This window comes from Centruroides vittatus, unplaced genomic scaffold, assembly GCF_030686945.1.
Source record: "Centruroides vittatus isolate TY-2023 unplaced genomic scaffold, ASM3068694v2 contig_257, whole genome shotgun sequence".
Lineage (NCBI taxonomy): Eukaryota > Metazoa > Arthropoda > Arachnida > Scorpiones > Buthidae > Centruroides > Centruroides vittatus.
The window spans coordinates 147,563-174,122 of NW_027121630.1; the positions used below are offsets into that span (position 1 = coordinate 147,563).

The window sequence follows — 26,560 nt, forward strand, 5'->3', positions numbered from 1 at the left end:
GATGTATTTGAATACTTTCTCTATGATGTTACTTGGTAAAATATTTTTATAACTTTCTACTCTTGCTACCCTTCACTAATAAGTATAGATTTGGCCAGTGTAATAACACACTCACTATCACAATACTGGTATAACACAGTATTACTTTATTGGCAGTCCTTCGCTACTAAGTATTTCCTTGCCGACTTCCCTTTACGACTAAGTATCCCTACGATGGGGATACTTAGTAGTAGCTTACTCTTCGAAGTTTCTGATTTTAACTTTGGCCATCTCGCGAAATGTTTAGTGTTGAATTCATTATGTAATTTCCTTTTATTCTGCATTTGCTACTAGTTCATGTTTGCAAATACTTTTAAAAAACTCCTTCCAATGATAAAACAGTGTAAATTTCTGTTGAAAAAATGCCGAAACGGACTTTGATTTTGATATGACGTTCACAGTTTTGTTTCCGAGCGAAATTATTTAGCTTAAATATTTAGAAAATTGGACTTTTTCTAGTTTAAACGAGCACAGTTAAAGATAAAATTTTTACTACAGTCGAACGAAAAGTTTTAGATACTGTAGAGGAATGAATTAGTAATTTAGGTGATTTAAAACTTTTCGAATAATAATTTTTATACTTTTCTTCTAGTATTGATACGTCAGGTGTTATTCATCGCGTATCAAATTTATTTAAGGATCATCCCGAACTGATAGTCGGATTCAATACATTTTTGCCTCCTGGATACAAGATAGAGCTTCACCCTAACGATCGTGTGAACGTCATTTTTCCCAATTTGAGTACCTCGTCGTTCAGGCTGTCGTCTGTGATAAAACCTCACAGCAAACCAGAGGGAAACCACTCGAGTAACAGCACCGAAAATAAACCGGAAGACACAAAGACGGCCCTTAAAACAAAAGAAGAAAATAAAGTAAGTCGTAGTCATAAATGTAAGATAATGCGCGGCTCGAAAATATGTTATCGGCAACGTTTGTGTGATATATTAGGAATCGGTAACGGTTAAAACAGAAGAGAAAAAGGATAAAGATGTTCCCGTAACCGTGAAAGTCGAAGAAGTCGAAAAGTCTTCAAATGTCCCGAATGCCACCGAGGAAGTAACTCAGGAAAATCAAAAGGAGGAGTTTAATCATGCAGTAAATTATGTTAATAAAATTAAAGTAAGTAATGTTTCTTATATACATTAACCTATCCAATGTTGAAATTCTTCTCCGTTGCCCGTGATGCCGTGTTGAATTTTTGTCGATGTTAAGCTTAACAAAAATTAAATGTTATTTTATAAAAGTAATCATGGCTATGACTCTTTCAAACGTTCAGCTGATTCGGTATCAGCCGACAGTTTTTCACCCCGGATGTCCAATTCTGTAATTCCGTGCCTAGATTCGAAACACGTAAGCCAGCCAGTAGTCGCTTTAAAATCAGCATTACCCCCTAGATTCTTGTTCATTTCAACAGCTTTTTTGCAAATCAAAGGGCCACTTGTTGGTTGTCCTTGGCTACGTACCTGCATGAACCATGTGTAAACTGCTGTGTTCTACCATTTTCATTGTTTTTCTGTGCAAGCTCCCATCTTCACTGTCAAGTACACTTGCAAATTTTTTAATGGCATCACTGTTCTTTTTAATGTCTGATATTCTGGCATTTTCAGTTCCATATTCCTGAACTAAGCTTGATCCACTAGCACCACACTTCAACTGATCTATTATTTTAAGTTTATCGGAAACACCGAGAACAACGTGTTTATGTTTAGTCGCCATTGCAAATGGTACAACAACTACAGCACGATCTGTTACTAGTATAAAATTCACAGATCCAAAATTAATGTCCTCGACAGAACGGATTTTGATTCGGCACGACACACGGTCCTCAGAAAAACACCACACAAAAGTGCCAATGCTGCCAGTGGAATTTTTGTTAGTGTGTTTAAACACACCAACAAAAATAATACTGGAGTAGCCCAAGACATACCTGGATATTGCAGCGCCATGGCACTAGCGAAAATTTAAATTTGCACCGACTGGAAAGTTTTCGGTCGATCGTCATTCGGATAATTGATGCTCTACTGTATTTTTACTCTTACTTTTGCTCTAAATTCTACCCGAGTGCGTGCGTGCTAATGTAAGTCCATCTAGGTCCATCTACTTTACCCGATCTGTCTGCACTTATCTTTATTCTCTAGTTTTTTAAACAAACTAAAGCTATAATTTGTTTGCAAATTACAGTTTTGTTGTGTCGTATCAAATCTTCTGTATGTTTAAAAACAAAAATTGTGTATTTCGTTTCATTTACAGAGCAGATACCACGATCAACCGGAAGTTTATAAGAGTTTTTTAGAGATTCTGCATCTCTATCAGAAAGGACAGAAAAGTTTGAAGGATGTAAGTATCGTCATGTCATTCACATGTGCCGAATGGCATAAAATTTTAGTTTATTTAGAATGAAATTTCATTTGACTGTTTGAGTTTTGGTTATCGTAACAATGATGTTTTGATTATTTTTCTATTTTTAGGGCGTTCAGACGAACGTCAACGTCTTCACCGAAGCCGAAGTCTACGCTGAGGTAGCGAAGCTCTTTCAGAATCAGCAGGATTTGCTTGAAGAATTTGCGCAATTTTTACCCGAGTCTAACAGCAATACTATAATGGTGAGTGGAAATTGTTTCGTGCGATTTTGTAAAATAAGCAATTGTAACTGTGAGAATTAAAGAAGTAATTATTTTGATAATATTCTATTCGAATTAACTCTGATAAATGAAAGTCGTACATTGCACTACGGTTTGTCGTAATAGATAATTCCTAGCAAAAATAGCTTATTTAATAAGAAATTAATGATGATAAACACTGCTCAAAGAGCTTTCACGAAACACAAAGTGCCTTCTCTGTTGTGGAGTTGCCATTTTCATTTACTGTGCTTGTAGACCAGACGTTTGAACATAGATGAAACTGGGATGGTTAGTCTATTCTGCTAATTCGTGAGGAATCTCTAGTGAATAAAAGCTGTTACATTAGCAGTTTTCGACTTGGCTTTCTCGATATCTCGGCATCACAAGATTCCACAATACATAATAAATTATTTCAAGTTCAAATAATTGATTGTGTATCAGTGATGCGAGGGACATACTAAAGTTAATTGATACAAATATCCTTGAATATCGTTGTGTACCGTTTTTATTTGTCTACTTGTAACATTAGGTATTGATAAAGACTTTTGTTTAAAAGGCTTCCGTCAAATCCCAGAACGAAAAACAGGCGGCCGGTAACGGAAAACAGTCGAGCAGCGGGAAACAGTCCTCCACCACCGGTAAACAGTCGCCGACCGCCGAAAAGCAGTCGCCAAACAACAGATACGAGGTCAAGAAATCTCCCTCGCCGTCTAATAGCATATCCAAACCGGTTCTTCCGGCCAAAAGGGCCAATTCTATGTCTTCAAATATACCAAATAAAGTAAGTGTTGTTAGATTTTAATCAAGTTTAATGGTTTTTATGTATTATAAGTTTGTGCTTCTCCGCTTAGGTTGTATGAATGATGAGCGTTTTAAGCACTCCACAATATCAAAAACTATTAGAATGTAATCTAGAAGTCAAGTAGGTTTTGCTGATTCCATTTATAAACAAACTGTTTGTAAAAACTGGCCAGACTTAAAGATGTGATGCTCATTTATGTAATGACTAACATTGTTGTTGTCATTATTACTATTATTAATGTGTAGTTGTATTGTCGCTTAATGCCTATGTCTTCTAAATTAATTGGGCTGGAAGCAAAGATTGGATGGATGCTGGTGGTATAATCCACACTGCTACTGTACAGTAAGCAGTAGTTTGGGTTAAAGTCCTACTCCGGATGAATTTTCTTTCTTTCCGAATATTCTAAATCGATTAATTTAATTCTAATTATTAAATTTAATTGCCGGTTGTACAACAGGATGCTGTTCAAATAAACACACTAACACCAAAACGATGGTAAAAAAAGGCAATTTAAACGTAACAAAAGGAACGCTAATTGTATTGAATGCAATGGCGTGCACGATGGATGGTGTATAAGTATCAGTTTAAGTAAATTGTCTGTGATGTTATGGGGATGGAGAAGTTTCCATTAATGCACTTCATAAAAGGATTTCCATTTCTGGTGTTAAGTGTGTTTATATTTGTCTGTATCTACTATTGACTTGGTTTTCTTTGTATGCAGCTCCGCTAATCTAAAAAATCTATACAAGAATTAATTTAGAATAGTTCTCGCCAATATTTCTTGCATTGTATTTAATATTATAACCTGTAACGGAAACCGGCGGAAGATTGTGCTTACGCTCTTATGTCGTGTATAAGACAGACATACATTCCTATTATTAATATACAAAGCGTATATTGTATATATATCGTTAATTCGTTACATTGTTAATACTTTGTTTAATTAGAAGCCGAGAACAAGAAATCCGAGATTTTCCTCCTTTTCCGACGCCGCGAAATACGGTACGTTGAAGGAGTTCTCTTTCTTCGATAAGGTAAGAAATTTTGTTTTCCGCAAATCTGTTGCATTGAATTAGAGAAAGATGGTAATTAATCGAAACAAAACTTTGAAATAAGTTTTAAAATTTGGAATTTATTTTTATGCTTGGTTAATCTAGAATGAAAACTAACTCGTCTCCATTAAGGATAAGTTTAAATCATGTAGAATCTATCTCCTAATCCTCTTTAATAGAGTGTAAATCCAGGAAATTCTTGCAATGTTCAACTACTATGCATTAAAATCAAAGTATGGACTACACCTTAATCATTGAATAAACCTGCACCCGACGTAAATATTAAAAATATTGTGCGCGCACCAAACACTTAATTCCTGTGAATAGTTTACAGGCTGCAGCATGACAGGTGATAGCAGGCCTCGGAATCACTCACTTTTCTCACCTTACAGGTCATTTTCACATGCTTAAGATGTGGGACTAAAAATAATTTTAAAGCCATGCGATCTGCCGAATTATTGGACTATCGGACTAGAATTTTCTGGGAAAAAATGTTTGGCCCCGAGTGGGACTCGAAACCACAACTTACACTTAGTGTTATTAGGTTAAAGGAAACAAAAATTCAGGAGAAACGTTCACATGAAGAGACATTAAAGAAAATTAAAATAAATGTTTTTTTTTTTTTTTTTCCTGCGAGTGCTTTCGACATATTTATAAATGTCGTCTTCAGGCAGAAATAGAATTAAATAAAATTGTCTTAAATGCTTGCGTGACGATACGATGTTACACAAATTTAAGTTCTAAACGACCAACGCCGTTATTGTTGTTTCCACATAGGGCGCACACGTGACAATGTTACGCACCTTTTTAAATCTAATATTTTAAGTTCTCTTATTTTAAACTTGTTATGTTTTATGCAGCTAATGCCGTTCTTGTTCTAATTTTTGAAAAAATTTTGTTCGGAAATTTTATTTAATTCTATTTCTGCCCGAAGATGATGTTTATAAATATGTCGAAAGCGCTTGCAGGAAAATAAAACATTTATTTTAATGTTCTTTAATGCCTCTTCGTGTGAATGTTTCTCTTGTATCAGTAAAATAGTTGGCATGACGTCCGCTCGAAGTATTTAATTTGCTAAACAAAAATTCCTTTCACGTATGTAAAAAGTCTTTCGTGCACTTAAAAAAAATCCCTCGTTACAAATTCGGAAGCTAATATTGAGTAAAGTTACGTACTCGTGCCATATTAGCCAAAATCTAGTTCTTCGTAGTTGCATTTCTATTTACGGGGATTAAAAATAAGTATTTTAAGCATTCCTACGTTTTTGGCTGTTTTCTAAGAAAATCCCTAAAATCCCTTTGTAGGGGAAAGCACTCTGCCAAGAGATTAATCTCTCCAGCCGATAACACCGTTGCCACTTCTAAATTTAAAATATATTATAATTATTAAAATTAACACAGGACAGTGGCGGATTATAATTGTGCATTAATTGAGAGACTAAAAAAGTAAACGTAAATGTAAATTCATATTTACACATTGAATCTTTTAAGTGTTGTAAAAATTTTCACATGCTTCCCAAAAGGTTAACAACATTGTAACGATGTCCCCTTTTTATTTACCTGCAGGGAAACGTTCCTTGTTATCTACGAAATCATTAGTAAAACATTATTTTACTTATACTATTTGACAACGCCGATGCAGAACGGGGATTTTCAATTTTATGCTGGGCACTTCCTCCCGATAGAGAGTTGGAAAGAGTGCTTAAACCAGAAAAAAGTACAAGAAAGTGAAATACACGCAACAGGCCAAGTTTTGTTAAATGCAACAGACAAAAAAAAACTGGAGAAGGCAGTGCAAAGAACACGAAAGCACGTGTGATGCTCATTAGTGTTATAAGTGTTCAAGAGCAAGAGGAGCCAAAAGAGAAGGAAGCTGAAAATATCCAGAATAATCAGAATGAAAGAACATCATTTTTCATTAATGATCATTTACAGATGCCAAAGACTTTTTAAGTATTCGTGGTTTACTGGAAATACAGTAGCTCCTTGTCACATCGGGAGACAAAGAAAAAGCTCCGAGTACTAACAGAGTATAAAAATTCTGGGTTTTTACTAAGCAGATTTTAAATGCTATGCAATCTCTATCCTCTATTCTTTTGTCGGCAAGTGTTTTTGATATAAAATAAGCTTAGTTTTTCGATACCGAACTTTATTCTTGGTTATATCGTATTAATTGACGTTTACGTGAACGTCAATACCACCAACGCCCATTTAACAATGACGTTAAAAGGAAACAAATGACAATTAATATGTCTACCTGTTTTGCATATTAAGATCTTGACGAATTTATTGTTTCGTCTTCAGTGGTAGTTTCAAGGACAATGGTAGAAATAAAATACTGTATTTCGTCGCAAATAGAAATTCGACGGCTATTGGTAATTTAAGATTTATTGGCGCGAGTGCTTTTAAAATTTGGAGGACAAAAAAAGTGCGATATATCCGAATCCGTGATATAACTAGCGGCTACCGAATTACGGTACGTACAGAAATTTCTAACATGTATTTAACCATAACAGAATAAAAAGGAAAGAAAACAACTTTTACTGCTATTTTGCTGAGTTTTCACTTTGTTTTGTCACTATTGCACTCACTTTTTTGGAGGGAAAATGGCACTCCTAGTCCTGTGACAGCTTGGATGGCGTTTAGCATCAAAAAGCAATTGATGTGCCAAATTTTAGAATCTGTTCGACTCCTTGCACCTGTCGTTAAGTATCGTTGCTCTAATATGTGGCTACATAGCTAACTCTGTGCCACAAACCACAGAAGGTTGTCAAAATTAAGGCAAAGTGGACCGAATTGTAAGTCGAGACTAATTTTTGGCCCTTTAAAACTTGAAAAGATATCATTTAATATATTACCCGATAGGGTATATTCCTTTCTTTTTGACTCCTAATGGCCTTTTTATAATTTGACTGGAGCGTGGAGTATAGTAGCAAGAGTTCTGCTAATTTTATTTGCATACAACTTCGCTAGACTATAAGTCACGTGGAAAAAGGCTTTAATATATTATGGAAAGACTATAACACATAATGAAAGTTTGGATTGCGAATTAATTATATCACTTTTATATTATCCGGTTTGCAACGTAAATTCCAGTTTTAACGACACAGTTCTAAAGTAAGTTGCAAATTTTCCATACAAAGCCTATAAAATTGACACGCAGCTATATTACACGTACGTGGACTTTCAAATGTGACTCTGTCATATGTGGACTTTGCATCGGAGTAGTGTAAAATGTGCGCAATGTAATGTAGTATTTTTCCACTGATGATTAACTATAAATTCATTCCTTTTCAAATATTTAACAGGTGCGAAAAGCTCTCAGAAGTCAGGAAGTGTATGAAAATTTTCTCAGATGTATAGTTTTGTATAATCAGCAGGTGGTTTCGCGACATGAATTAATATTTTTAGTTACTCCGTTTTTGGGGTAAGTACCTCTTGAAAAGTATTTTTTTTTTTTTTTTTTTTTAAAGGAATGACTTAAGAAATTGCCATTGTTTGTTAATATGGTGTGGGTGGAAAGTAACTAGGCATTGAGATATCATGTATAATTTCTAAGACAAATATGATGAAAATTATTTCATTTGTACCTTAATAAATGGAAATATGGCTGCATACTGTACAATTCAATGTAGGCATTGGTGCCATTTACTAATGACATCCTCCTCAGATGTTGATGTGGACGGATGGCCACATCTCTGCCTCTAGATGAATTGTGGCATGACATTCGTTTGCTGTACACGGCAACTGTCGATTTCTCCGTCTCATAGTGTGCAGTAATCTGAGCTTGCTCCCAAACAGATGAGCAGTTGGCCATTTTTTTTTTTTTTTGCCTCTCGGTCTCTGCCCGCTCCACCAATGCAGGAATTATAAAGTACCATTAATTGCTGTACGTGCACACAAATTTTATTGTAATTCACTATAATTTTTGTAATAATAATAATGATATTTCAATGGCTAGTTACTTTCCACCCACAATGTACTTCTAACACTAATTAAATGAATGTTTGTTCTCTAGCATATTGCTTTGGACTGAAATTAATGATAGCCTTCGAATGTAGTTTTTGCTTATTTTTTTTCAAAAAGAAAACTATTAAAATACTATTTATATTAATTCAAAATGCTATTGATTATCTGAGATAAATGAAGAAAAATTGAGATTTACTATCATGAATTAAATGAGATTTTGGATTAGCCATCTACTCTGGAGATAGGTTCAAAAGTGGAGAAGAATCTTGGAACTTTTTGTACTTTGATCTAAATTCCTGTTGTGGGCATTAGTGAACCCATGAACAGAACTGGTTCCATATTTTCCAAAGTCGGTGCAAAATACAAATGTAAGATCTTTTTAAGACGCAGAGGGCCGAGCATTAGTCGGCTCCGTTATGCATCTGTGGGTGCGCCAAGAGGTGGACGGAGTCGCGCCTCCTTTTTCACGGCTAACAGGTCGGTGAGACCTGTCCACGGTCAAGATGGCGGTTCGGGTTTGTTACGCATCACGCGTTACATGAGTGAGAATGAGGAAGTTGATGGGTCTGACGATAGAGCGGCGGTGATACTCGAATAAATGACATTCACAACGTATAGAAACAACAACAATTTATTAAGACTAAAGCTACAGTTACAATAGGGGCGAGCTACTGTCGCCTACAGTTTGGATACACGAAGGGAGAGTTTACACGAATTTGGAGGGTCATACCTCGTGATCCAAGTCGATCTTGTCACCAGTTCAAAGTATCCTCGGCAAGGTATTCCTTTGTTCGACGTCGGGTTCCCACGGGACTCGGGGCGCGCACATTATCCAATGGACACGATGTAACCGACCCCTTTTCCTCGCTCATAACCCTTTTATCGTCTCGGTCACGTTACTCTCTTTCACCAAACAGCACTATTTGAATGTTGTTCCTCATGATTCATGTTTTCTCTGTGGGAACCAAACAATAAAACATTTTATTGCTAGCGTTTGGTTCCGGTGGGTTTGAATTTTCACACATCCGTGAAGTTATACATTAATTTGATTAGAGTCTCGTTTCCATCTGCAAATTTCCAATGGTGATGGTGAGCGATGGCCATAGTTACTATGGAAACAATCCCACAAACATTACATCATGTGCCGAATATTTGCTGCCACTGCTAAGATGTATTACTTTTGATGATAATGTAAATGTATATGTCTGACCTCAGAACAGTAGAATCTATCCCATTCTACTATGTCTATTGGGTCCTTTTCGTAACTTCAAACGCTACCCCTTCGGCGGAGTAAACTTCTATATCTTTGCCACCAAATGTTAGCTGCCATTATTTCTTGCTGCTGCTGGAAACTTGTAAGTGGAATCGAGGCTTGAAACTGCATTAATTTGTCGTAATTGTATGGGTTAGGGTGTAATTCCCCCATTTATCATGCTACTCGAACGTGTCTATTATTTTGATCTCATATTTAATCAAGAGTGCTATCTAATAAATTTTATGATTATCAAGTACAAGTCGCAGAGAGCTTCGTTTTAATTTTATGTTAACTTTTCCAGAAAGTTTCCCGAATTGATTAAGTGGTTTAAAGATTTGTTGGGCTACAAAGAATCGGGAAATAACATAGAAGTTATACCGAGCAAAGTGGCAAACCAAGAATATCAGAGAGTTAATAATGATCTAGCAATGGAAATAGGTAAGTTTAAAACTTTTAAATTGTTCTTTCGGCAATGCAATATTTCTGGGGCGGTCCGAGAGCTTGCACGGGCCTGGACCTTGTAGCCTTTTGTTTTTTAAACAAGTTAAATATGTAGAATGTTTGTTTATTAGTAATAAGCAGTCTTAAGATTTTATTTTTTGTTAGTGTAAGTAACATTTTTATAGGAGTAGGAATAGGTAGAGGCCCCCACATTTTTCTCTGGTCCCAGGGAAAAATTTCCAGTTCCTATTTTCGACAGCACTGAAAATTTTATCTCTTAAATTATAGAATGTACAGTATAACGATGAGTACTAGATTATACTAGCCTGATATTTAAAATTATTTCAGATTATTCTTCGTGTAAAAAGTGTGGCGTAAGCTACAGGGCTCTTCCAAAGAATTATGTACAGCCAAAATGTAGCGGTCGTACAAATTTATGTAAAGAAGTAAGTTACTTATTTGAAGTTCAGACCTATTATATTAATAGTTTGTTACGGTCGGTTATTTCTGGAATGAAGTAAAAAAACATTTTCAGGTATTAAACGACACTTGGGTTTCTTTCCCTTCTTGGTCGGAAGACTCGACGTTCGTCAGCTCCCGCAAGACTCAGTACGAAGAATACATCTACCGATGCGAAGACGAGCGATTCGAGGTAATAATCTCTAAGTTTGTTTTGATGTAAAGTAATTGTCGACTGACATCGTTTTTATTTTCAGCTGGATGTCGTGCTAGAAACTAATCTGTCGGCAATAAGGGCACTGGAGGGCGTCTTGAAGAAGATCGGTCGGCTGCCGCAGGAAGAGAGATCAAAGTTTCATCTGGACGACACTCTGGGAGGCACGTCGACGGTCACCCATCAGCGTGCAATCAGGAGGTAAGTCAGACGATTATGTTTTCATTTTAATATGCGGTTTATCTACTCGTCGAAGAATGTGACAAAATGATCAAATCGTTTGTATAAACATTCCGACCATTTCCCTTTAAAATTACCGACTCTCGTGTAATGGATTTTAAAAGTAAGAGGTCTTACATTATATAAATATGATATCTGTCAGAGTGGAGATTATTAGTGTATAGAATGCTCTAAATAGTCTAACAGCTTGCTTCAAAGTGTAGTGTAGTTTGCTTTCAAATATGCTACATAAAACAAAATGTGCGGAGTCTGTTTTTGATGCTTTTTGTTAAGGTGCATAGATGTAAGAATTAATTTGGACTTGTTTGAGATCTGTATATAAGAGTTTTTAAAGCTGTTTTTGCTGAAGTAATAGTCTTGTAATACTGTTATCGGTCTTTGATTATACACTGCTTGGCAAAGTCTGTAATCATACTTAATCTTCTAGGATATACGGTGATAAATCTGCAGATATAATTGAAGGATTGAAGAAGAATCCATTAGTTGCTGTTCCACTAGTGTTACGAAGGTAAGTCTTGACGAATATTTAACTGTTTATTGTTTAAAACTCTCGCTTTCTGCCGAATAAACCAAAAATTTTGAAACTTGGAAGGGTTATTTCTAAATAAGGGTCATCATTACACATGATTGAGTTTGTTTTGTCTTTTTATATTGTTATTATGAAAAGACAAAACAACTTTTTTTAATGAAATCTTGGGAAAGTCGTGCAAGATTCCATGCCAGATTTTTAACATACAGGATGTCACATAATTTGAAATGCAGGAGCTAAATTGATCTTTGTTTATTCTTTTATGAATAAAGCGTAGTGCCTAAGGAGGAACGAATTCAAGTTATTTTGATGGTGAGGATCTGGAGTTAGCCTGTTAAAACTTTTGGCAACTTTTTACTATGTCTGGTCTTCCCATCATTTGCATGTGGCTGTCTGGACAAAGCCTATTACAGTCTTTGCCGACTTCGGCACCATCAGAATCACTTAAAGTTGTTCCTCCTTAATTAGTGCTATGATTTATATGTAAGAGAATAAACAAAGACTAACGTAACTCCTGTGATTTCAGTTATACAAGAATGTACAGTAACGATTGTTCAGTATGAAGGGTGATGTGTTATTTATTTTACTATAAATGCAACTTTGAAAGCTGATTTATAGCCTGAAGATTGAGACTATAGTAGTCCGTTGCAAATAAGAGCATGCTTTTACATGTGAAAATTGCTTTTATTCTTATTTTTGAAACATGCAGTATGCTCCTGTGCATGCCTGCTGATTTTTTTCTTACAAGAACTCGGTGTAATTACATTTACATTGATGCAGCCATGGACTAACTATTCGGTGACACCTCCCAACTTTTTTTAAGTACCCTGTGAAATATAGATTGGCACCGTAAGAGCATTCATGCTCTTATATTCAGGGAGACATAGTAAAAGACCACCCGATACGCACAAATAAACCTTAAGTGTATTGCGTACTAGTCTAAAGTCTAATTGTCATTTACTTTAATGAAATGTGGGGGTTGGTGTTGGAATTTTTTCAGTTTTGAAGTTATTTTAAAGTTATTAAATTGAATTGTGATAATTAATTATAATAAATATAAGCAAATAGAATAGGAAATAATACATCATATATATATGTAATGTTAATATTAGATTTTTTAAATCTTCATATTATAATTAATGTAAAGGTTAAAAGCAAAGGAAGAAGAATGGAGAGAAGCTCAAAAAAATTTTAATAAAATATGGAGGGAGCAGAACGAGAAATATTACTTAAAGTCACTCGACCACCAAGGAATTACATTCAAACAGAACGATATTAAATTTATAAGATCGAAAAGTCTGTTGAACGAGATAGAAACTTTATTTGAAGAAGTAAGTGTCGATTTGTCTTTGTTTTCGTTCAACCGCCACGAAGTATTGTGGGTTGACTCGGTTCGTTTTATTTACTTCTAGCGACACGAACAGGCCGAAGAAGGAAGCGAAATGCCCACGGGTCCCAACATGGTGTTCGAGTACAAAGAGAGGAGCGTGATGAACGATGCAGCAAATCTCATTGTCCATTATGTCAAGCGGCAGAGCAGTACGTTAAGTTTTCTTCTCTCCGACTACGGCTTATTTGTCGTGTGACCTAACTTCTAGAGTTCTATAATTTTGTCTTTCTTGAAAGATTGTAGTATACTGAAATTGTTATTTGTTACAATTGAATAAAATTTATTTCAGGCATTCATAAGGACGACAAACAGAAAATCAAAGTCTTAATTAAGAAGTTTATTCCCGAATTTTTTGGACTTCCTCCCGAAGACATTTCGGACGACGAAGCCGAAAAAGGTAAAAAGGTATTTATAGTAAAATGGTGCAAAGTGTATGACGATAAACGTCGTATTATTTGCGGTTATGCAGACTTTACGAATTACTTCCTCGATGCTAACCTGAATCCACTTTCAAACTGCTTTAGAATACAGGACATGTTGTACAATGTTTTTAAATTGCACACAATTACACATGCAAGATGGTGGTTTTCAGTTTTGACATCATTTCTGGCGACTTAATATGAAAAATGATATTGCGAAAGTCTTATTCAATTACTGCAAGAGGTAGTCGCGTTGTTGCAGATGTTTCTTGGCTATGCAAAACATAACGGGCGACGGTTTGCAAGGCAGTATGACCTGGAACACTAATTTGGAACTAAATGGGGTCTTGTAAGGGACCAAATTTAAATGTGATATCACCGTCTTTCTCCGCGACCCTTTCACTTCTAAAATTTCCATATTTTTGGTAAACTACTATCAAATAGTACGACATTTGATTGCTAATAACCGATTATTTTAAATTTGTAGTATTCACTGAAAGTATTAGGGTTTGTATACTTTTAACGTAATTATTAACTAAATTTTATTAAAATTTATTGAAAGACACTCCGACAGATCCCTTGTAACAGCAACTGTCAAGTTCATATCATTAAATGTTGTCGGCATTGCTTTGTAACAGCAAAAAATTCCGTAACTCATTATTATTATAATTATAAAAACTGAAATTCCTTCTGTTTTTATCATTGTAACTTGTAATTACATCTGCAATGAAGTTTAGTCTCATATTTTAATAGTAACTAGAACTATCATCCCTAGATAATCAAAAATCTCTTTACGAAATGTTAATATAATTGAATAAGAAAATTATGTCCTTCGTCATTAGTTACGGAAGACGACGAAAACAGCAATACTCCTACCAAAAACTCGGACGTAAAAAATTCTTTGAATTCTCCGTCTTCCAATAACGAGGAAAACAGACACAAGAGAACAAACGGAAAATCAAACTGCACGAATACCAACAAGGAAAACAACGAAGAGGCCAAGTGCAATGGAACGGAGACCGAAAGCAGCACGTCGAGTGACAAGAGCGTGGAAGCGGAGGCCGAACCGGAGAAGGAACCCGAGGCCGAGCGAAATTATTCCGTTAAAAAGGTAGGATTTGAAAACGACAGTATGATAATAGTTTTAGTTTCTCAATTAAAAAGAATTTAACAATTGCAAATCCTTTAAACCCTCTTCAAACTAGAAAAGTAATCCTGGAATTTGTAGATGCATGTGAAAAGATAAAGACCAAATATTGTTGTAATTTCATCCATTCAAGAAACAGTTTTGTGCCAAACTACGACAGGTTGGGGCAAATGCAGAAAACACTACTCGTTTTTTTTTTTCTTGCAAACGATCAAGAGTGAGCCGAGTGGCTTTATTATTGATTTATAGTAGGATAGTATTATAACACGAAGCATGTCAAAATCCCGAGTTTATATGCTTAAGTCTTGAAATGACCATGACTAATTATGTCCATTTGCAGCTTAAAATAATAAAATGTTTGAAATTTGTATTGATTTCAGAAAAATCCATACAATTTAATCTTCGCCAACAACAACTGGTATCTGTTTTTTCGCCTCCACCACATCTTGTGCGAAAGACTAACAAAACTGTACAGACAGTCCACAATCATCAACAAAGAGGAAGACAAGGAAAAGAAAGAAAGGAAAGAATCAGTGGCAATCGCTTTACATTTTAAACCAAAAAGTAAGATTATTATTGATGTTGTAACCATATTTTCTATGAGAAACTTCTAGAATTTGCATTTCTTTCAGGCGAGATAAGTCTGGAAGAATATTACATGACATTCATCGACATGGTAAAGAATCTGCTGGACAATAACTTAGAAAGCACGCAGTACGAAGACGTACTGAGAGAAATGTTCGGAATTCATGCTTATGTGGGTTTTACACTGGATAAAGTGGTGCAGAATCTTGTACGCCAGGTAAGTTCTTGCGTGTTACCATTTCGTGTATAACTAGCTTTATGGGCATAACTATAATAATAATACTTGCGCGAACAGTTACAACATATTGTAAGCGATGAAGTTTGCATAAAATACATGGAGCTATACGAAACCCTGGTAAAGAACGGACAGGCCGTCGGATCTTACTCCACGCTGGCCTGCCAGATAGCGGCGGAAATTGCTTACCAGAAAAAGGCGGAGCAGATACAAAATGACGAGAACTGCTTTAAAATTATCCTGGTGGGTCTATCGACGGAGATTTAACTAAATAATATTTTTATGGCAAAAAGAGTAATAAATATTTGAAATAATGTAATAACCATTATTGTGCACAGTACACCAAAGACCTCAGACTGACCATCGAGCTTCTAGACATGGAAATGGACGTTTCCGAAGATCCGCTGGAAGTCAACCAGTGGTCTGGCTATGTGGACGATTACGTGGTGGGTAAAGTGCCGGAGCTTTTAAATAAAGAAAATGATGCACTAGAGAAGGGAGAGAACATTTTTCTTAACAGGTAATTATTATAGATCATCTTTGTGCATTTAAAATTAACATAAAATTAATCCTGTATATAATTATCTTTTCAGGAACATCCATAAATGGAGACACTTAGCCGAAATACAGAGTGGCAGCGAAGAGAGAACAGAATCGTGCGTGTCTGCCGAATGTTCCGGCCGGACGGCAGAATTAACCGAGGGAGACAGGAGCAGGTCCCTCTCCCCCATGGAGACGGTGAGACAGAAGGCGATGGAAGACATGGATATATCGGACAATGCAGAATGTAGATTCAACGTCAATTCTTACAAAATGCTCTTTGTGGTTCGTAGCGAAAGCTATATGTACAAGAGACGTTCTCTCGAAAAAGCACGCCAGGTACATCACGTTTGTTTTATTAGCATCATACGCTCCGATCGAATAACAAAACATCCTCTTTGCTTCTTTTTCAGATAAATAAAAAGTTCAAAGAGAGGACGAGCAGAAAATTTAATCTGTGGCACAAAAACTGGGTTAACAACAATGTGTCGCTTGAAATGAACAAATCGTACTTCCTGAGAATGTACGGAAGCGAAGTAGGAACCAGAACCGCCACGCAGAAGGAAGCCCAAATATAAGACCGCAAAGAGTCACGCCTACGAATTTTATAAATATAGCGGGGACGGAAATCATCGCCCGCCTATTTTAATATATAAATTTGTACAGATTTGATAAATCGAGATTACACGAAATCCGTCGGCAACGCATATACAAAAAAAAATCGATACGCGAGAAAACAGTTGACGGTATTGTTAGCCGACAATATTTTTTTGTAGAAAAAATTAACTGCAATTTGTGTTTCCAAACAGAAAATTGTGTCCCTACAAAATCTATATATATACATATGTTATCATATAATAAATTATTGCAGCATCATTTTTAAGATTTTTATATTGTTTTTTACAAAAAATCTATAACAGAAAATAATCTCATAACTCGGTCTTCACGTTATCACCTCCCTGAAATAAATAGAAGTACTTTTATCTATGCAATTCTGACAACACGGGAATGTTATACACTTACCATGTTACTGTATTTTCCATAGTAAGGCTTGTTTTCGATGGTTACTTCTTTTAACTCTTTCTGCTCTATTAGAAAGTCTTTCGCGTCCCAAGCCTGCGCTCCGTCCTTGAACAGAAAGATGACCCTGTCATCGCCGATCACATACCTAAAACGACAGTTTCGACTGAGTACGTTTCGGAGTGCACGTACAGACCGAAAGATGCTACTTAACACACCTTTCTAAATTAATGTGGTTGTTCATGAGACTGCCTTGCCAAAGTTTCGTAATTTCTTCAGTTTCTTCCTTAGTTGGATTACCTGGAATATTAACGAAACATGAATCAAAACAAAATTCTTCCAATGCATTTGTAATTAATTTCATGTGTGGGTCAGATGTATTACGTGAGCATTTGGCATGGGTAAGAAACCGAGAGTTGCGAAAGATTGGCAGTCTTGACCAAATGGAAAGTCTCACGGGGAGGGTTTAACCTATTTATGCTACCAAAGAGCATTTGTATGTTTAATTTCTACTACGTACCGTACTTTTGTATCAATGTTTTGCATATTCTGACAACTTTAACTGACGAGCTAGTTTCGTTGGTGGGTGAGATTAACTATTCTATATAGAATGCCACATTTCTCTAATACAATGATATTAGACTTTGCGCAGTTTTAAACTAGTTGATACCGATGATTTTTATGGTTATTTGACCCTGTGACATGATGAGATAGTTAAAAACAACCAATAAACATTTTACCCAGTAGTTTATGAAACAGCAATAAACATCTACAGCAATTTGTCGATTGCTGCTTCCATTTGTTGCCTATTTGGTAGAAATTTAATAAACAAACAGACCAGATAACAAATGGATTTGCCATTGTGATATGTATGTAACTTTTACGATTTCAATAAACAACAAAATAATTAGAATTTTGTACATGTAAGAATATAAAACAGCTTTCTGTTTAGTAATCCCAGTGTACCAAAGCCAGTGCCGAAACGAGAATGATCGTAATTTTTATTCGGCGAGGAGTCGCAGCAATTCCCCGCCAGGTAAAAAAGTCGCCGACCAACTACGTATACGAGAATCGGAGTTGTCGATTTCTTCATCCGAAACACCCGTAGTAATTCTGAATATCTCGTTCAAAAGAAAATTTCTTATCTTGGGTAGTGCAAAATTTCGAGATTTTCTGTAATGCAGCTGTCGAAATACACCTTTTTTGCACTTTTCAATTGCTTATATTTTCTTTTTCTTCATCTGGCACTTAAGACACTCGTAGAGAAAAAACTACCGGGTCTAGAAAGTTCAAATTTTAAACTGGAGCCTTTCCGGTTATCGGTGAGATGCCAGCAAAACTTTCGGGTCGATAGATTGACGTTTGTGGCATTTCCCGTACGGCGGTTTTAAGGCTTGATTTTATGCTTATAAAGATAAAACTGCATGGAATCGAATTAATTGTATTCAATATGTTACTCGGAATTACAAAAGCTCAAATTTATGTCAATTAAAACTTTTTATAAAGATTTTTCTAAACGGCGTATCGAAGGTGGTTCGGCAACCGAATGGTATGTCTTCATCTTATGTCTTGACGTAATAATACAATTATTAAACAAAAACATCTGGGACGTCAAACTTTACTTTGTGTAACTTTTTTACGTAACTACAAACAAGAGTTGTGTTTGCTGTACAGTGCGTGTACAAATCGAATGAATTTCATTCGACAATCGCCTTTGACCAGTTTGTGATATCGGCTAATTTTGCATTTTACGTAATTAAAGCGTAAATTGACGGGTTTATTTGAGAATTTTGAGAGAAACTTAGTGGACCAAACTAAAATTACATATTTCGGAAGTTATGAATTCAATAAATACATGTAAATGATACATAAAACACAAAATTTTTGAAATATAGTGTATATCAGTGCCGTTTGTATGTATTTTAGTTTAATTAAACTACTGGTACATAAACCCAACTGACAACATATCATATACTGCCCAATGTTTCGACAACAAGTCGACATTTTCCTCCTCGGCCAGTCTAATTTACAAGCTTTTTAATTGACACGTGACACCACTAAAACCACTCCCTTCCTTCCTTACAATGTTATATACAATATGATCTAAAACCATAAAATTAATAACATAAATCTAAACAATACTTTACATGCAACTTTTGAAAAATTAAATTTCTCTTCAGTAATTGTTGTTGCTACTGTTAGTAACTAATCTTGACAATACAATTGCCATCAGAGTATCCTTTTCTGCCAGTATCCTCCCGCCGTCGAGCATGTACATATACTCGGATGGAAATTGTTTATGTAGATTGCTTGCTAACAGTACCGATAACAATTATAGAAGGAGTGTAATTGTTAAATTTAAGCTTATAGAGCATAGTTTATATAACATTGTAAATAAGGGAGGTAGCAGAGATGATGGTTTTCAGTTAAAAAGGTTACAGAAGCTTCTATGAGAAATTGTTCTTCTGCCATGACATTGTAATCACTTAATGACAACGGTAATGTGTTTTCACCAACAAAGTTTCGTTAGATTCTGACACTTCTTTATCGTTATGTAACCTTTTATCGACGGTGTGTATATTCAAATACAAAGCCAATCGTCGGTAGTCAATTATTTCTACCTACCCAAAAGTGAGACAAACACCATCTGCGTACGACCCTTTTTTGACATCTTGAGTAGAGATTCCGGATTGTTCGGATCCATGTTGGACAGATCTATCTTGGGCGGCTGACGTTTGTATTCCGGTAGCTCGTCTTCTTCCAGCGGATCGTCATTTTCCTGCAAATAACAATGCTTTAATTAAACTTTTAGGAAATAAAAGGATAGTTACATGGTGAAATAATCTGACATGACAGAGGAAAAATTCATTAGTGATATAAAATTACTTCAACATCCCCAAGCTTAATCTCTCTGATTTCATTTGTAGAGGCGATGACTGTGACGAAGCGCACACAATGCTGGATGTGTTAATGCGCATCACATACAAATGGGAGAGATGCATGAGTATTCAGTCAATTGTGCCCACAGAGTATTGTACTACAAACTTTTAATTCACAACGTGAGTGCGCAGGAATAAATGCATGTTAGGTAAAATTTTATTGGCCAATCATACTGTCTTTCTACCCATAAAAGTATTCTATTTCAACCTTGTTTATCCAAAATAGCATCATACTCCACTCTCTTAATGGAGACTAGATAAACAGCATTCCACAGTTCACAAGAAAATGATGAGTTCATTATATTTTAACTACATATTCTCGCTATTATAAACCGTACAAAAGTTTCCGTCATTACTGCATTTCTTGGCATTTAAGCTTGCACTTCATCATCCAGTGGTCCATAAGTACTCATATGTAACCATGCAATGCAGAAAAATCTCTAAATTAATATAAATTGTTACTCATGATTACCGATAGACAATACAAAGATTACACATGCATGAATTGCTTTCCATTAAGAGAGTAACAGTCATGCACAGCTAATTCAAATTGTTTTTATTCTTAACTATCTTATAATTTATGGATAAAATCTTAAGAAAAAACAAGCACATAATTCACTTTTCTGTTAATTGCAATACAAACTGCCCACCGATAGCATCGGCAATGTAACTACGAGATTGGCAATTTTGAGATACACGCACCGAGAGACTCCCTGTTGTTTATAGTAAAATCTAAGCGTATAATAACCATTACTTTCATTAAGTAATACATGTAAAGCAAAAAAACAGGAGGATTGCCAATTAACAACTTATGCAATTCATGTATAAACTTTGTGGTTACAGAGATAGGTTACATAATGTAATCATTACACACTTCAAAGATAAATGAAGAAATATATTAAGAGTAAATAAGCTGCAAATGTTCTTTTGACAATGCATAAAGTCTAACTTCGTACAAGTAATGTGCATAAAGATCTGTACACTTATGTATTGTAACTTTGTACAAATCATTAGTTAAAAATCATGTATACACTGAATATAATATATAAGTTGAAGTTATAACAACTCTAAAGAAACACAAGTTCTTCGATTATACGTATACAAAACTGTAAATTACCCATATAGTGAGGTTGAAAAGAAGTTGCTTGTATATTAGGTTACCTGTGTATGCTTACTATGTGAGAAGTATATACATGGTTCTATAGAAATCACTAGCGTAAAAAGTTACACAGTATATAGGTTTATGTTTCGTAACTCCACACAAAACTATATACCAGTAGTGTATGCTCAAGACACAGAAATATGTTTAATGACACACACGGTGAGGTTAGAAATAAAAATTTAAAAAATCTGCAGTGTAATGGCAGAACATTCAAGCCGAAACAGCCACCCTATGTAAGGTGGAGAAAGATTGCTTTTGCAAGTCTTTGTGAATTTGTACAAGCACTGCTCGAGGATGACACTTTGAAAGGCACATTTAAATCTCCTTATCCGTAACAAATTCCAGAATTTCCACGATCTTTTCAGTGCTACTGATATATATATATAATTTTGTAGACCTACGTATACTATAGGATTTTACACGTAGCTGTCTACAAGTATATACAGTAGCACGATACAAACATACAAGCTACTCTTGTGGACACAATTACAACTCCAAACAAGACAGTTGGGACCTCCCCAGAGCCATAGACCATACTCAAAAGAGCAAAAAAAGTCAGAAAGAACCATATCTCTACAAGTGCCCCGAAATCAGCCTACTTCTAGGATGCACGATCTCTAAAATCATTCCACACGCTTCGCCGAGACTTGCGTTTAACTATTTAGCCCGGGCAACAGAGTAGACCGTTTGTAGAGTACTCAACATTATTTAGTTTTAGGGGTACGAGGACTCGCCCCATGCAGGCATTCGGGTTTGGGCAATAGCAAGCACATTACACATGTGTAGTGTCGGTCGAGACTAGCAACAGCAAGCCTCGTGAAGCACGGAGAATAGGCAGTAGTACCGATTCACGACGAAGACTGATCTTTAGAGTTGTGTATACAGGTCCCTTCAGTGCCGTAACTAGAGCGGTGCCCAAGCACAGGGTGTAGACCCTGGGGGCGCAGAAATGACCTGGACCAACTTTTGGGGTGTAGTTACAGATGCTCGGACCGGGCGCATAAAAGGGTAGTTACGGTGCTGGGTCCCATTGACAGGGCTTAAAGCAGTCATGGCAATAAAAAAAAGTGAGAAGAGAGAGTTTACACTGAAAAAAAAGCTAAAAAAGCTAATAGTGTTAAAATGAACAAAAACAGGCGTTATTAAAAAAACACACAAACGCGCACATATTTTGTATCAATAACATTGCATATGATATTAGATTGATTATTAAGTGGACTGATAAAATTAAATATGAAAATGGTTAGGCTGAGTTTATACTCCAGAAAAGTGACCAGTAAGACTGCATTAAGCCAGAACAGGCCCGCATTAAGTTTTCATGTGCCCCATACAGAATTCCCACCATTACACAGCAAAGCAAATGGAATAGTAACATAACTACCAGAATGTGTTTCCATATAACATGCCAAATTTCAAATGCCATTTATTTCAAGGTACATTTTTTGATTTCTTCATAAAAAAAATGTAATTAAAGAAGAAAAAAAAACAACTTCTGGCAGAATCAGTGGGTTGCATGTTCATTATATAGCAGGGGTGGGCAAGCAAAAGTTCAGTGGGAGCCGAAATGTAGGTTTTGCAAAATGCATGGGAGCCGCAGTTCTGTACCTTGATTTTATTATATAATATAAAACAAGTATTGAATTTTTTTAATAAACATATTTTCACAAAATTGTGGAAATAAAACTGTAAAAATAATAATAAAAGGCAGAAATTAACACTTTCAGCAAGAGCCACATAAAACTCAAAAATGCGACTCCGAGACCGCATGCGGCTCTCGGAGTCTCATTTGCCCATGTCTGTTATATAGCAATACCACTAGTAATTGTGACCCAATCATTTATTTGGTAATTTTATCAATATTTTTTAAATGATTAAAAATAAAATTACAGAATTCATTACTGGTAATACTAGTCTCCAAATCTATTCCCCTGAATACAATAAAACAATTTGTTAGTCATTCGACCCACAACTGACAGAGAAGAGGGTTTGTGAAAACAATGTAATTAAACATTTAGCAGTTTGTTGTCCTTCACAGTGGGGAACAGGCAGAGTCTATTACTTTTATGGGAGAAAATATACAAAGCTTTCTACTACCCTAAAGTTGAAAAATAATACAATCCCATGAAATTTAACAAATCTGACGTTAATAAGCAAATGATGAAATTATTTACAGAGAGTTGATATTTGATAAGTTTAGTTTTTTGCTCTTATAGAACAAATTACAGAAATTATAAATAAAAATCTCATTTTTTAAAAATTAAAATCATAAAATTTCGCTTACAAAAGATCGAGATGGAACGCACGCATTTTATTTTTATAATCGCTTTGTTTTATTAGACACAGATATTATTCTTATATAGATTTATTAATTATAATAAACATACATTATGTATAAAATTATATTAAAATCACACTGTAATTAACGTCTGAAATGAAAAAGTAATTGAATCAAGTCTCGCCTCCATATTAATTAACGCGCATTGGTGTAGCCAGAGTTTGTTATGGGGGGCCTAAAGGCTGTAATTTTCTGGAGACCCGCTCTGTGGCTCCATCTGGAAACCCCTCACGCCACGCAGCCTCACCCGGGCTTTGCAGGACACCACCATCGGCACCCTGACGAATTCCTGGTCAGCGGTGCTCCGCAACAAAGGCCAGGACCACCTACACCCTTTCGCCCCCTGGAGGTACAGTTGCGCGTCATCTCGCCACGCGGAGACGCTTTTGGCCTGGCTCCGGACCGAGACGGCCCCGTTACATGCTTTCCTTTACTCACGGCATCTACATGACTCCCCGAGGTGCCCCCATTGTGGCGCAGCGGAAACTACACTTCATTACTGGCTACATTGCCCCAAATACACTATAGCCCACAAGGACCTAGGCAACACGATGACCCTAAACATGTCTCTGGTGCGCACGCTGACACTTATCTACTGGCCGCCGGCCTCCATCACTCCTAGTCAACACGTGGCGGCGCTGGAACGCTACATTAGCCTCACTAGCCGTTTCGCTTAGCAACTGGCAACGTCGGTCGGAGAAAGAGCCGCAAAGACTATAATCTCCATATTAAATTGAATAAGAAGAAGAAAAAGAAATTTCTGGGGAGGGGCACCAGGTTAACTGGGGGGGGCGTGCCCACACATGCCCCTTCCTGGTTACGCCCATGTTAACGCGCCACAGTAATTAATTGATCACGTTGCATCAAATTAAATAATTTATAAAAATTAAAATAATAAATACGTTTATAAAATAATTGGCTGTATCTGTTCGCAATGATAATGTAAAACACACTGTACTTATAGTTTAGCATTTCCGATATTTAATTTATTTTTGAATTTTAAAATATAAGAAAAACAATTTTTTCAATAAAGTTTTACGCATTGATATCTGCAACTTTAGATAATACAAAGATATAAGAATCCATCAAAAAAGTTAATTAATAATAATTAAAATCAAGAAAAAATATAAGTTTCTTTTGAGGTAAGGAAACTTGTAAAAAGTCGAGTATGCAATCACGTGATGCCCGTCTCCCCACTTTGCGTAACCAACTGGTCGAGGTCGAAATAAAACCCCAGCAGAAGTAAAAACAAACATTGGCGCATGTATAGGACAACAAACTTGAACAGGAGCGAAGATGAGACATGACACCATGTAATTTATGCCAATTACTTTCTAATATTAAAAAATTAAAATCTTCAATAAATTATAATTAACTCATCGTAGACTGCATATCTTATTAAAACACTACACTCATGACACCTTATAAATTTGCAGCCGTGTTTATTCGGTACAAACGAACGTTTTCGGTCATGTTTAACGACCTTCTTCGGGAAATATCCAAAAAATTCCTGAAGGTCGTTAAACACGACCGAAAACGTTCGTTTGTACCGAATAAACACGGCTGCAAATTTATAAGGTGTCATGAGTGTAGTGTTTTAATTATAATTAAATTAATTTTTTGACTGAGTTCGACTAGAAGCACATCGAAAAGCTAGATTAAAGTGAAAATAGCGGTTTTTCGACGCTAAATATTTACAAATTAATTTTTTAATTTGGTGCCGGATTGACCGCAGCTGTTCGAATGCGCACGTGCGTGACGAGTTTTATAGTTTCTGTTGAAATGGAAAATGAAGGACACCGTTAAAATACAGAAAACCATGGTGCATGTCAAATATATAAGCACCCACTTAAAATCAAACTTTTGTCTTTGTCTAAAGATTGTCTCTACAGAAGTTATTAATATTTAGGATATTAGTTTAAAATCTTGTATTTCCTGGCACGAGATTCGCTCGATCTTTAATTTTACAGAGTGCTAGAAAGATACAAGCTTTGAAACGAGTGTCCTACAATGTTTTATTTAATAATAACAGTAGAAATCAAATTTATTATCGCTCAACAATTATTATTTTTGGTTTTTCTACGGTAGTCAAAAACGAGTAATGTCATCATTTAAACTAAAGAATAGCAGGCGGTTGGGAAGAAGTTTGCTTAGCAACTTACTTCAGAAAGTATTGGGTTCTATACGATTTTCCGTTGCTAAAACATGAGTTTCTACTGTTAGTATTAAATAAAATCTATTTCTTTCTTTTGTCCACTGCACTTAAATAAATACAAATGCTAAAAATAATGCTGTATAAAAATCACTCTTAACGCTGAACTAGAAGTGTACTTATGTCTTAATGCAGCGTGATTATATTGAAGTGCTGCGGAGATCGGTATTTCACAAGGATACAAGCAAGAACCCACGTGCAAATTCCTACAGCATGTGCAGAGTATCAAGCTTTGGGAAGCTCCTCGTTTTGTTAGTTTATATAAACGTAGTACACTACATGTGTATATGACAGTGCCTTATCGTGTCGCGCACGGTCCATAAGGCATATGGGAACGTGCTGGTCGCTATTTTGCTCCTGAGCGCATTTATAAAAAAAAAATTTCACATGGGAAGTGAAAAAAGCTAAAAAAGAGAGTCACTTTAAGCCCTGCATTGACAGTTTTGCTCGTATGTGGGCCTACAATTCTGGGAATGGCAAATCTCTCATTCAGAGTTCACATCTTTACCTGTAAGGAAATAATAGATTGAAAATTAGTTAAGTTATTACAGTAAAACTCATAAATCCATCACCTCCCATTGATCAAATAATCTCTCCAAGTCAGCATCGTTATAATCACGCACGTCCTTCTTTGTCCAGCTCGGTTTTTCTTTCTTATCCTCACACGAAATGGAAACGAAGAAAAAAATCAAAATATATATAAAGTTCATCATCATTAAAACCTCAGGAAGACGACGACGACTCTCAAAACACACGTGACAATCTTTAAATTTTCAATTTCACTGTTTGAAGCGCCACCTGACGTATCGAATATCGAAAACTTACTTTTTAAAACCGTTAATTTAAAATGTATTGAAATATTATTATAAATTATATATTAGTAATGTTAGAATTATTATTTAAAATATTAATAAGTAAAAATAGTAAAGGTTTGTTTTTACTCAAAAATATTTCGT

General features: G+C 35.7%; 2 protein-coding genes across 2 annotated transcripts in view; one reads left to right on the plus strand and one right to left on the minus strand.

Annotated features, from left to right (window-relative positions):
* The window catches only part of LOC136971504 (paired amphipathic helix protein Sin3a-like), a 29,101-nt gene extending 12,289 nt beyond the window's left edge, over positions 1-16,812 (plus strand). The window contains exons 5-26 of the mRNA XM_067265964.1: positions 632-911; positions 988-1,158; positions 2,290-2,376; positions 2,508-2,642; positions 3,217-3,441; positions 4,410-4,496; positions 7,822-7,940; positions 10,039-10,175; positions 10,527-10,624; positions 10,714-10,830; positions 10,895-11,052; positions 11,519-11,599; positions 12,768-12,951; positions 13,033-13,159; positions 13,300-13,407; positions 14,272-14,540; positions 14,957-15,140; positions 15,209-15,378; positions 15,457-15,639; positions 15,735-15,916; positions 15,990-16,275; positions 16,350-16,812. Coding sequence (XP_067122065.1) covers positions 632-911; positions 988-1,158; positions 2,290-2,376; positions 2,508-2,642; positions 3,217-3,441; positions 4,410-4,496; positions 7,822-7,940; positions 10,039-10,175; positions 10,527-10,624; positions 10,714-10,830; positions 10,895-11,052; positions 11,519-11,599; positions 12,768-12,951; positions 13,033-13,159; positions 13,300-13,407; positions 14,272-14,540; positions 14,957-15,140; positions 15,209-15,378; positions 15,457-15,639; positions 15,735-15,916; positions 15,990-16,275; positions 16,350-16,514 — 3,553 coding nt within the window. The 3' untranslated portion in view covers positions 16,515-16,812. The remainder of the gene's footprint in view (positions 1-631; positions 912-987; positions 1,159-2,289; positions 2,377-2,507; positions 2,643-3,216; positions 3,442-4,409; positions 4,497-7,821; positions 7,941-10,038; positions 10,176-10,526; positions 10,625-10,713; positions 10,831-10,894; positions 11,053-11,518; positions 11,600-12,767; positions 12,952-13,032; positions 13,160-13,299; positions 13,408-14,271; positions 14,541-14,956; positions 15,141-15,208; positions 15,379-15,456; positions 15,640-15,734; positions 15,917-15,989; positions 16,276-16,349) is intronic.
* Positions 16,810-26,380, minus strand: boca (LDLR chaperone boca). The gene is made up of 5 exons (XM_067265965.1): positions 26,177-26,380; positions 19,582-19,735; positions 17,175-17,256; positions 16,960-17,104; positions 16,810-16,895 (listed from the first exon to the last, which is right to left on the minus strand). Exons 1-5 carry the CDS (start codon positions 26,318-26,320, stop codon positions 16,866-16,868), a joined length of 555 nt encoding a protein of 184 aa, XP_067122066.1. The 5' UTR covers positions 26,321-26,380; the 3' UTR covers positions 16,810-16,865.
* Between the last annotated feature and the right edge of the window lie 180 nt (positions 26,381-26,560).

Coding starts and splice junctions, on each gene's coding strand:
- boca (XM_067265965.1), bottom strand. CDS start 26,320: ATGATGATGAACTTTATATATATTTTGATTTTTTTCTTCGTTTCCATT. Junction 19,736..26,176: donor GATTATTTGATCAATGGGAG/GTGATGGATTTA, acceptor TGTTATTTGCAG/GAAAATGACGATCCGCTGGA. Junction 17,257..19,581: donor GGTGTTTGTCTCACTTTTGG/GTAGGTAGAAAT, acceptor TTAATATTCCAG/GTAATCCAACTAAGGAAGAA.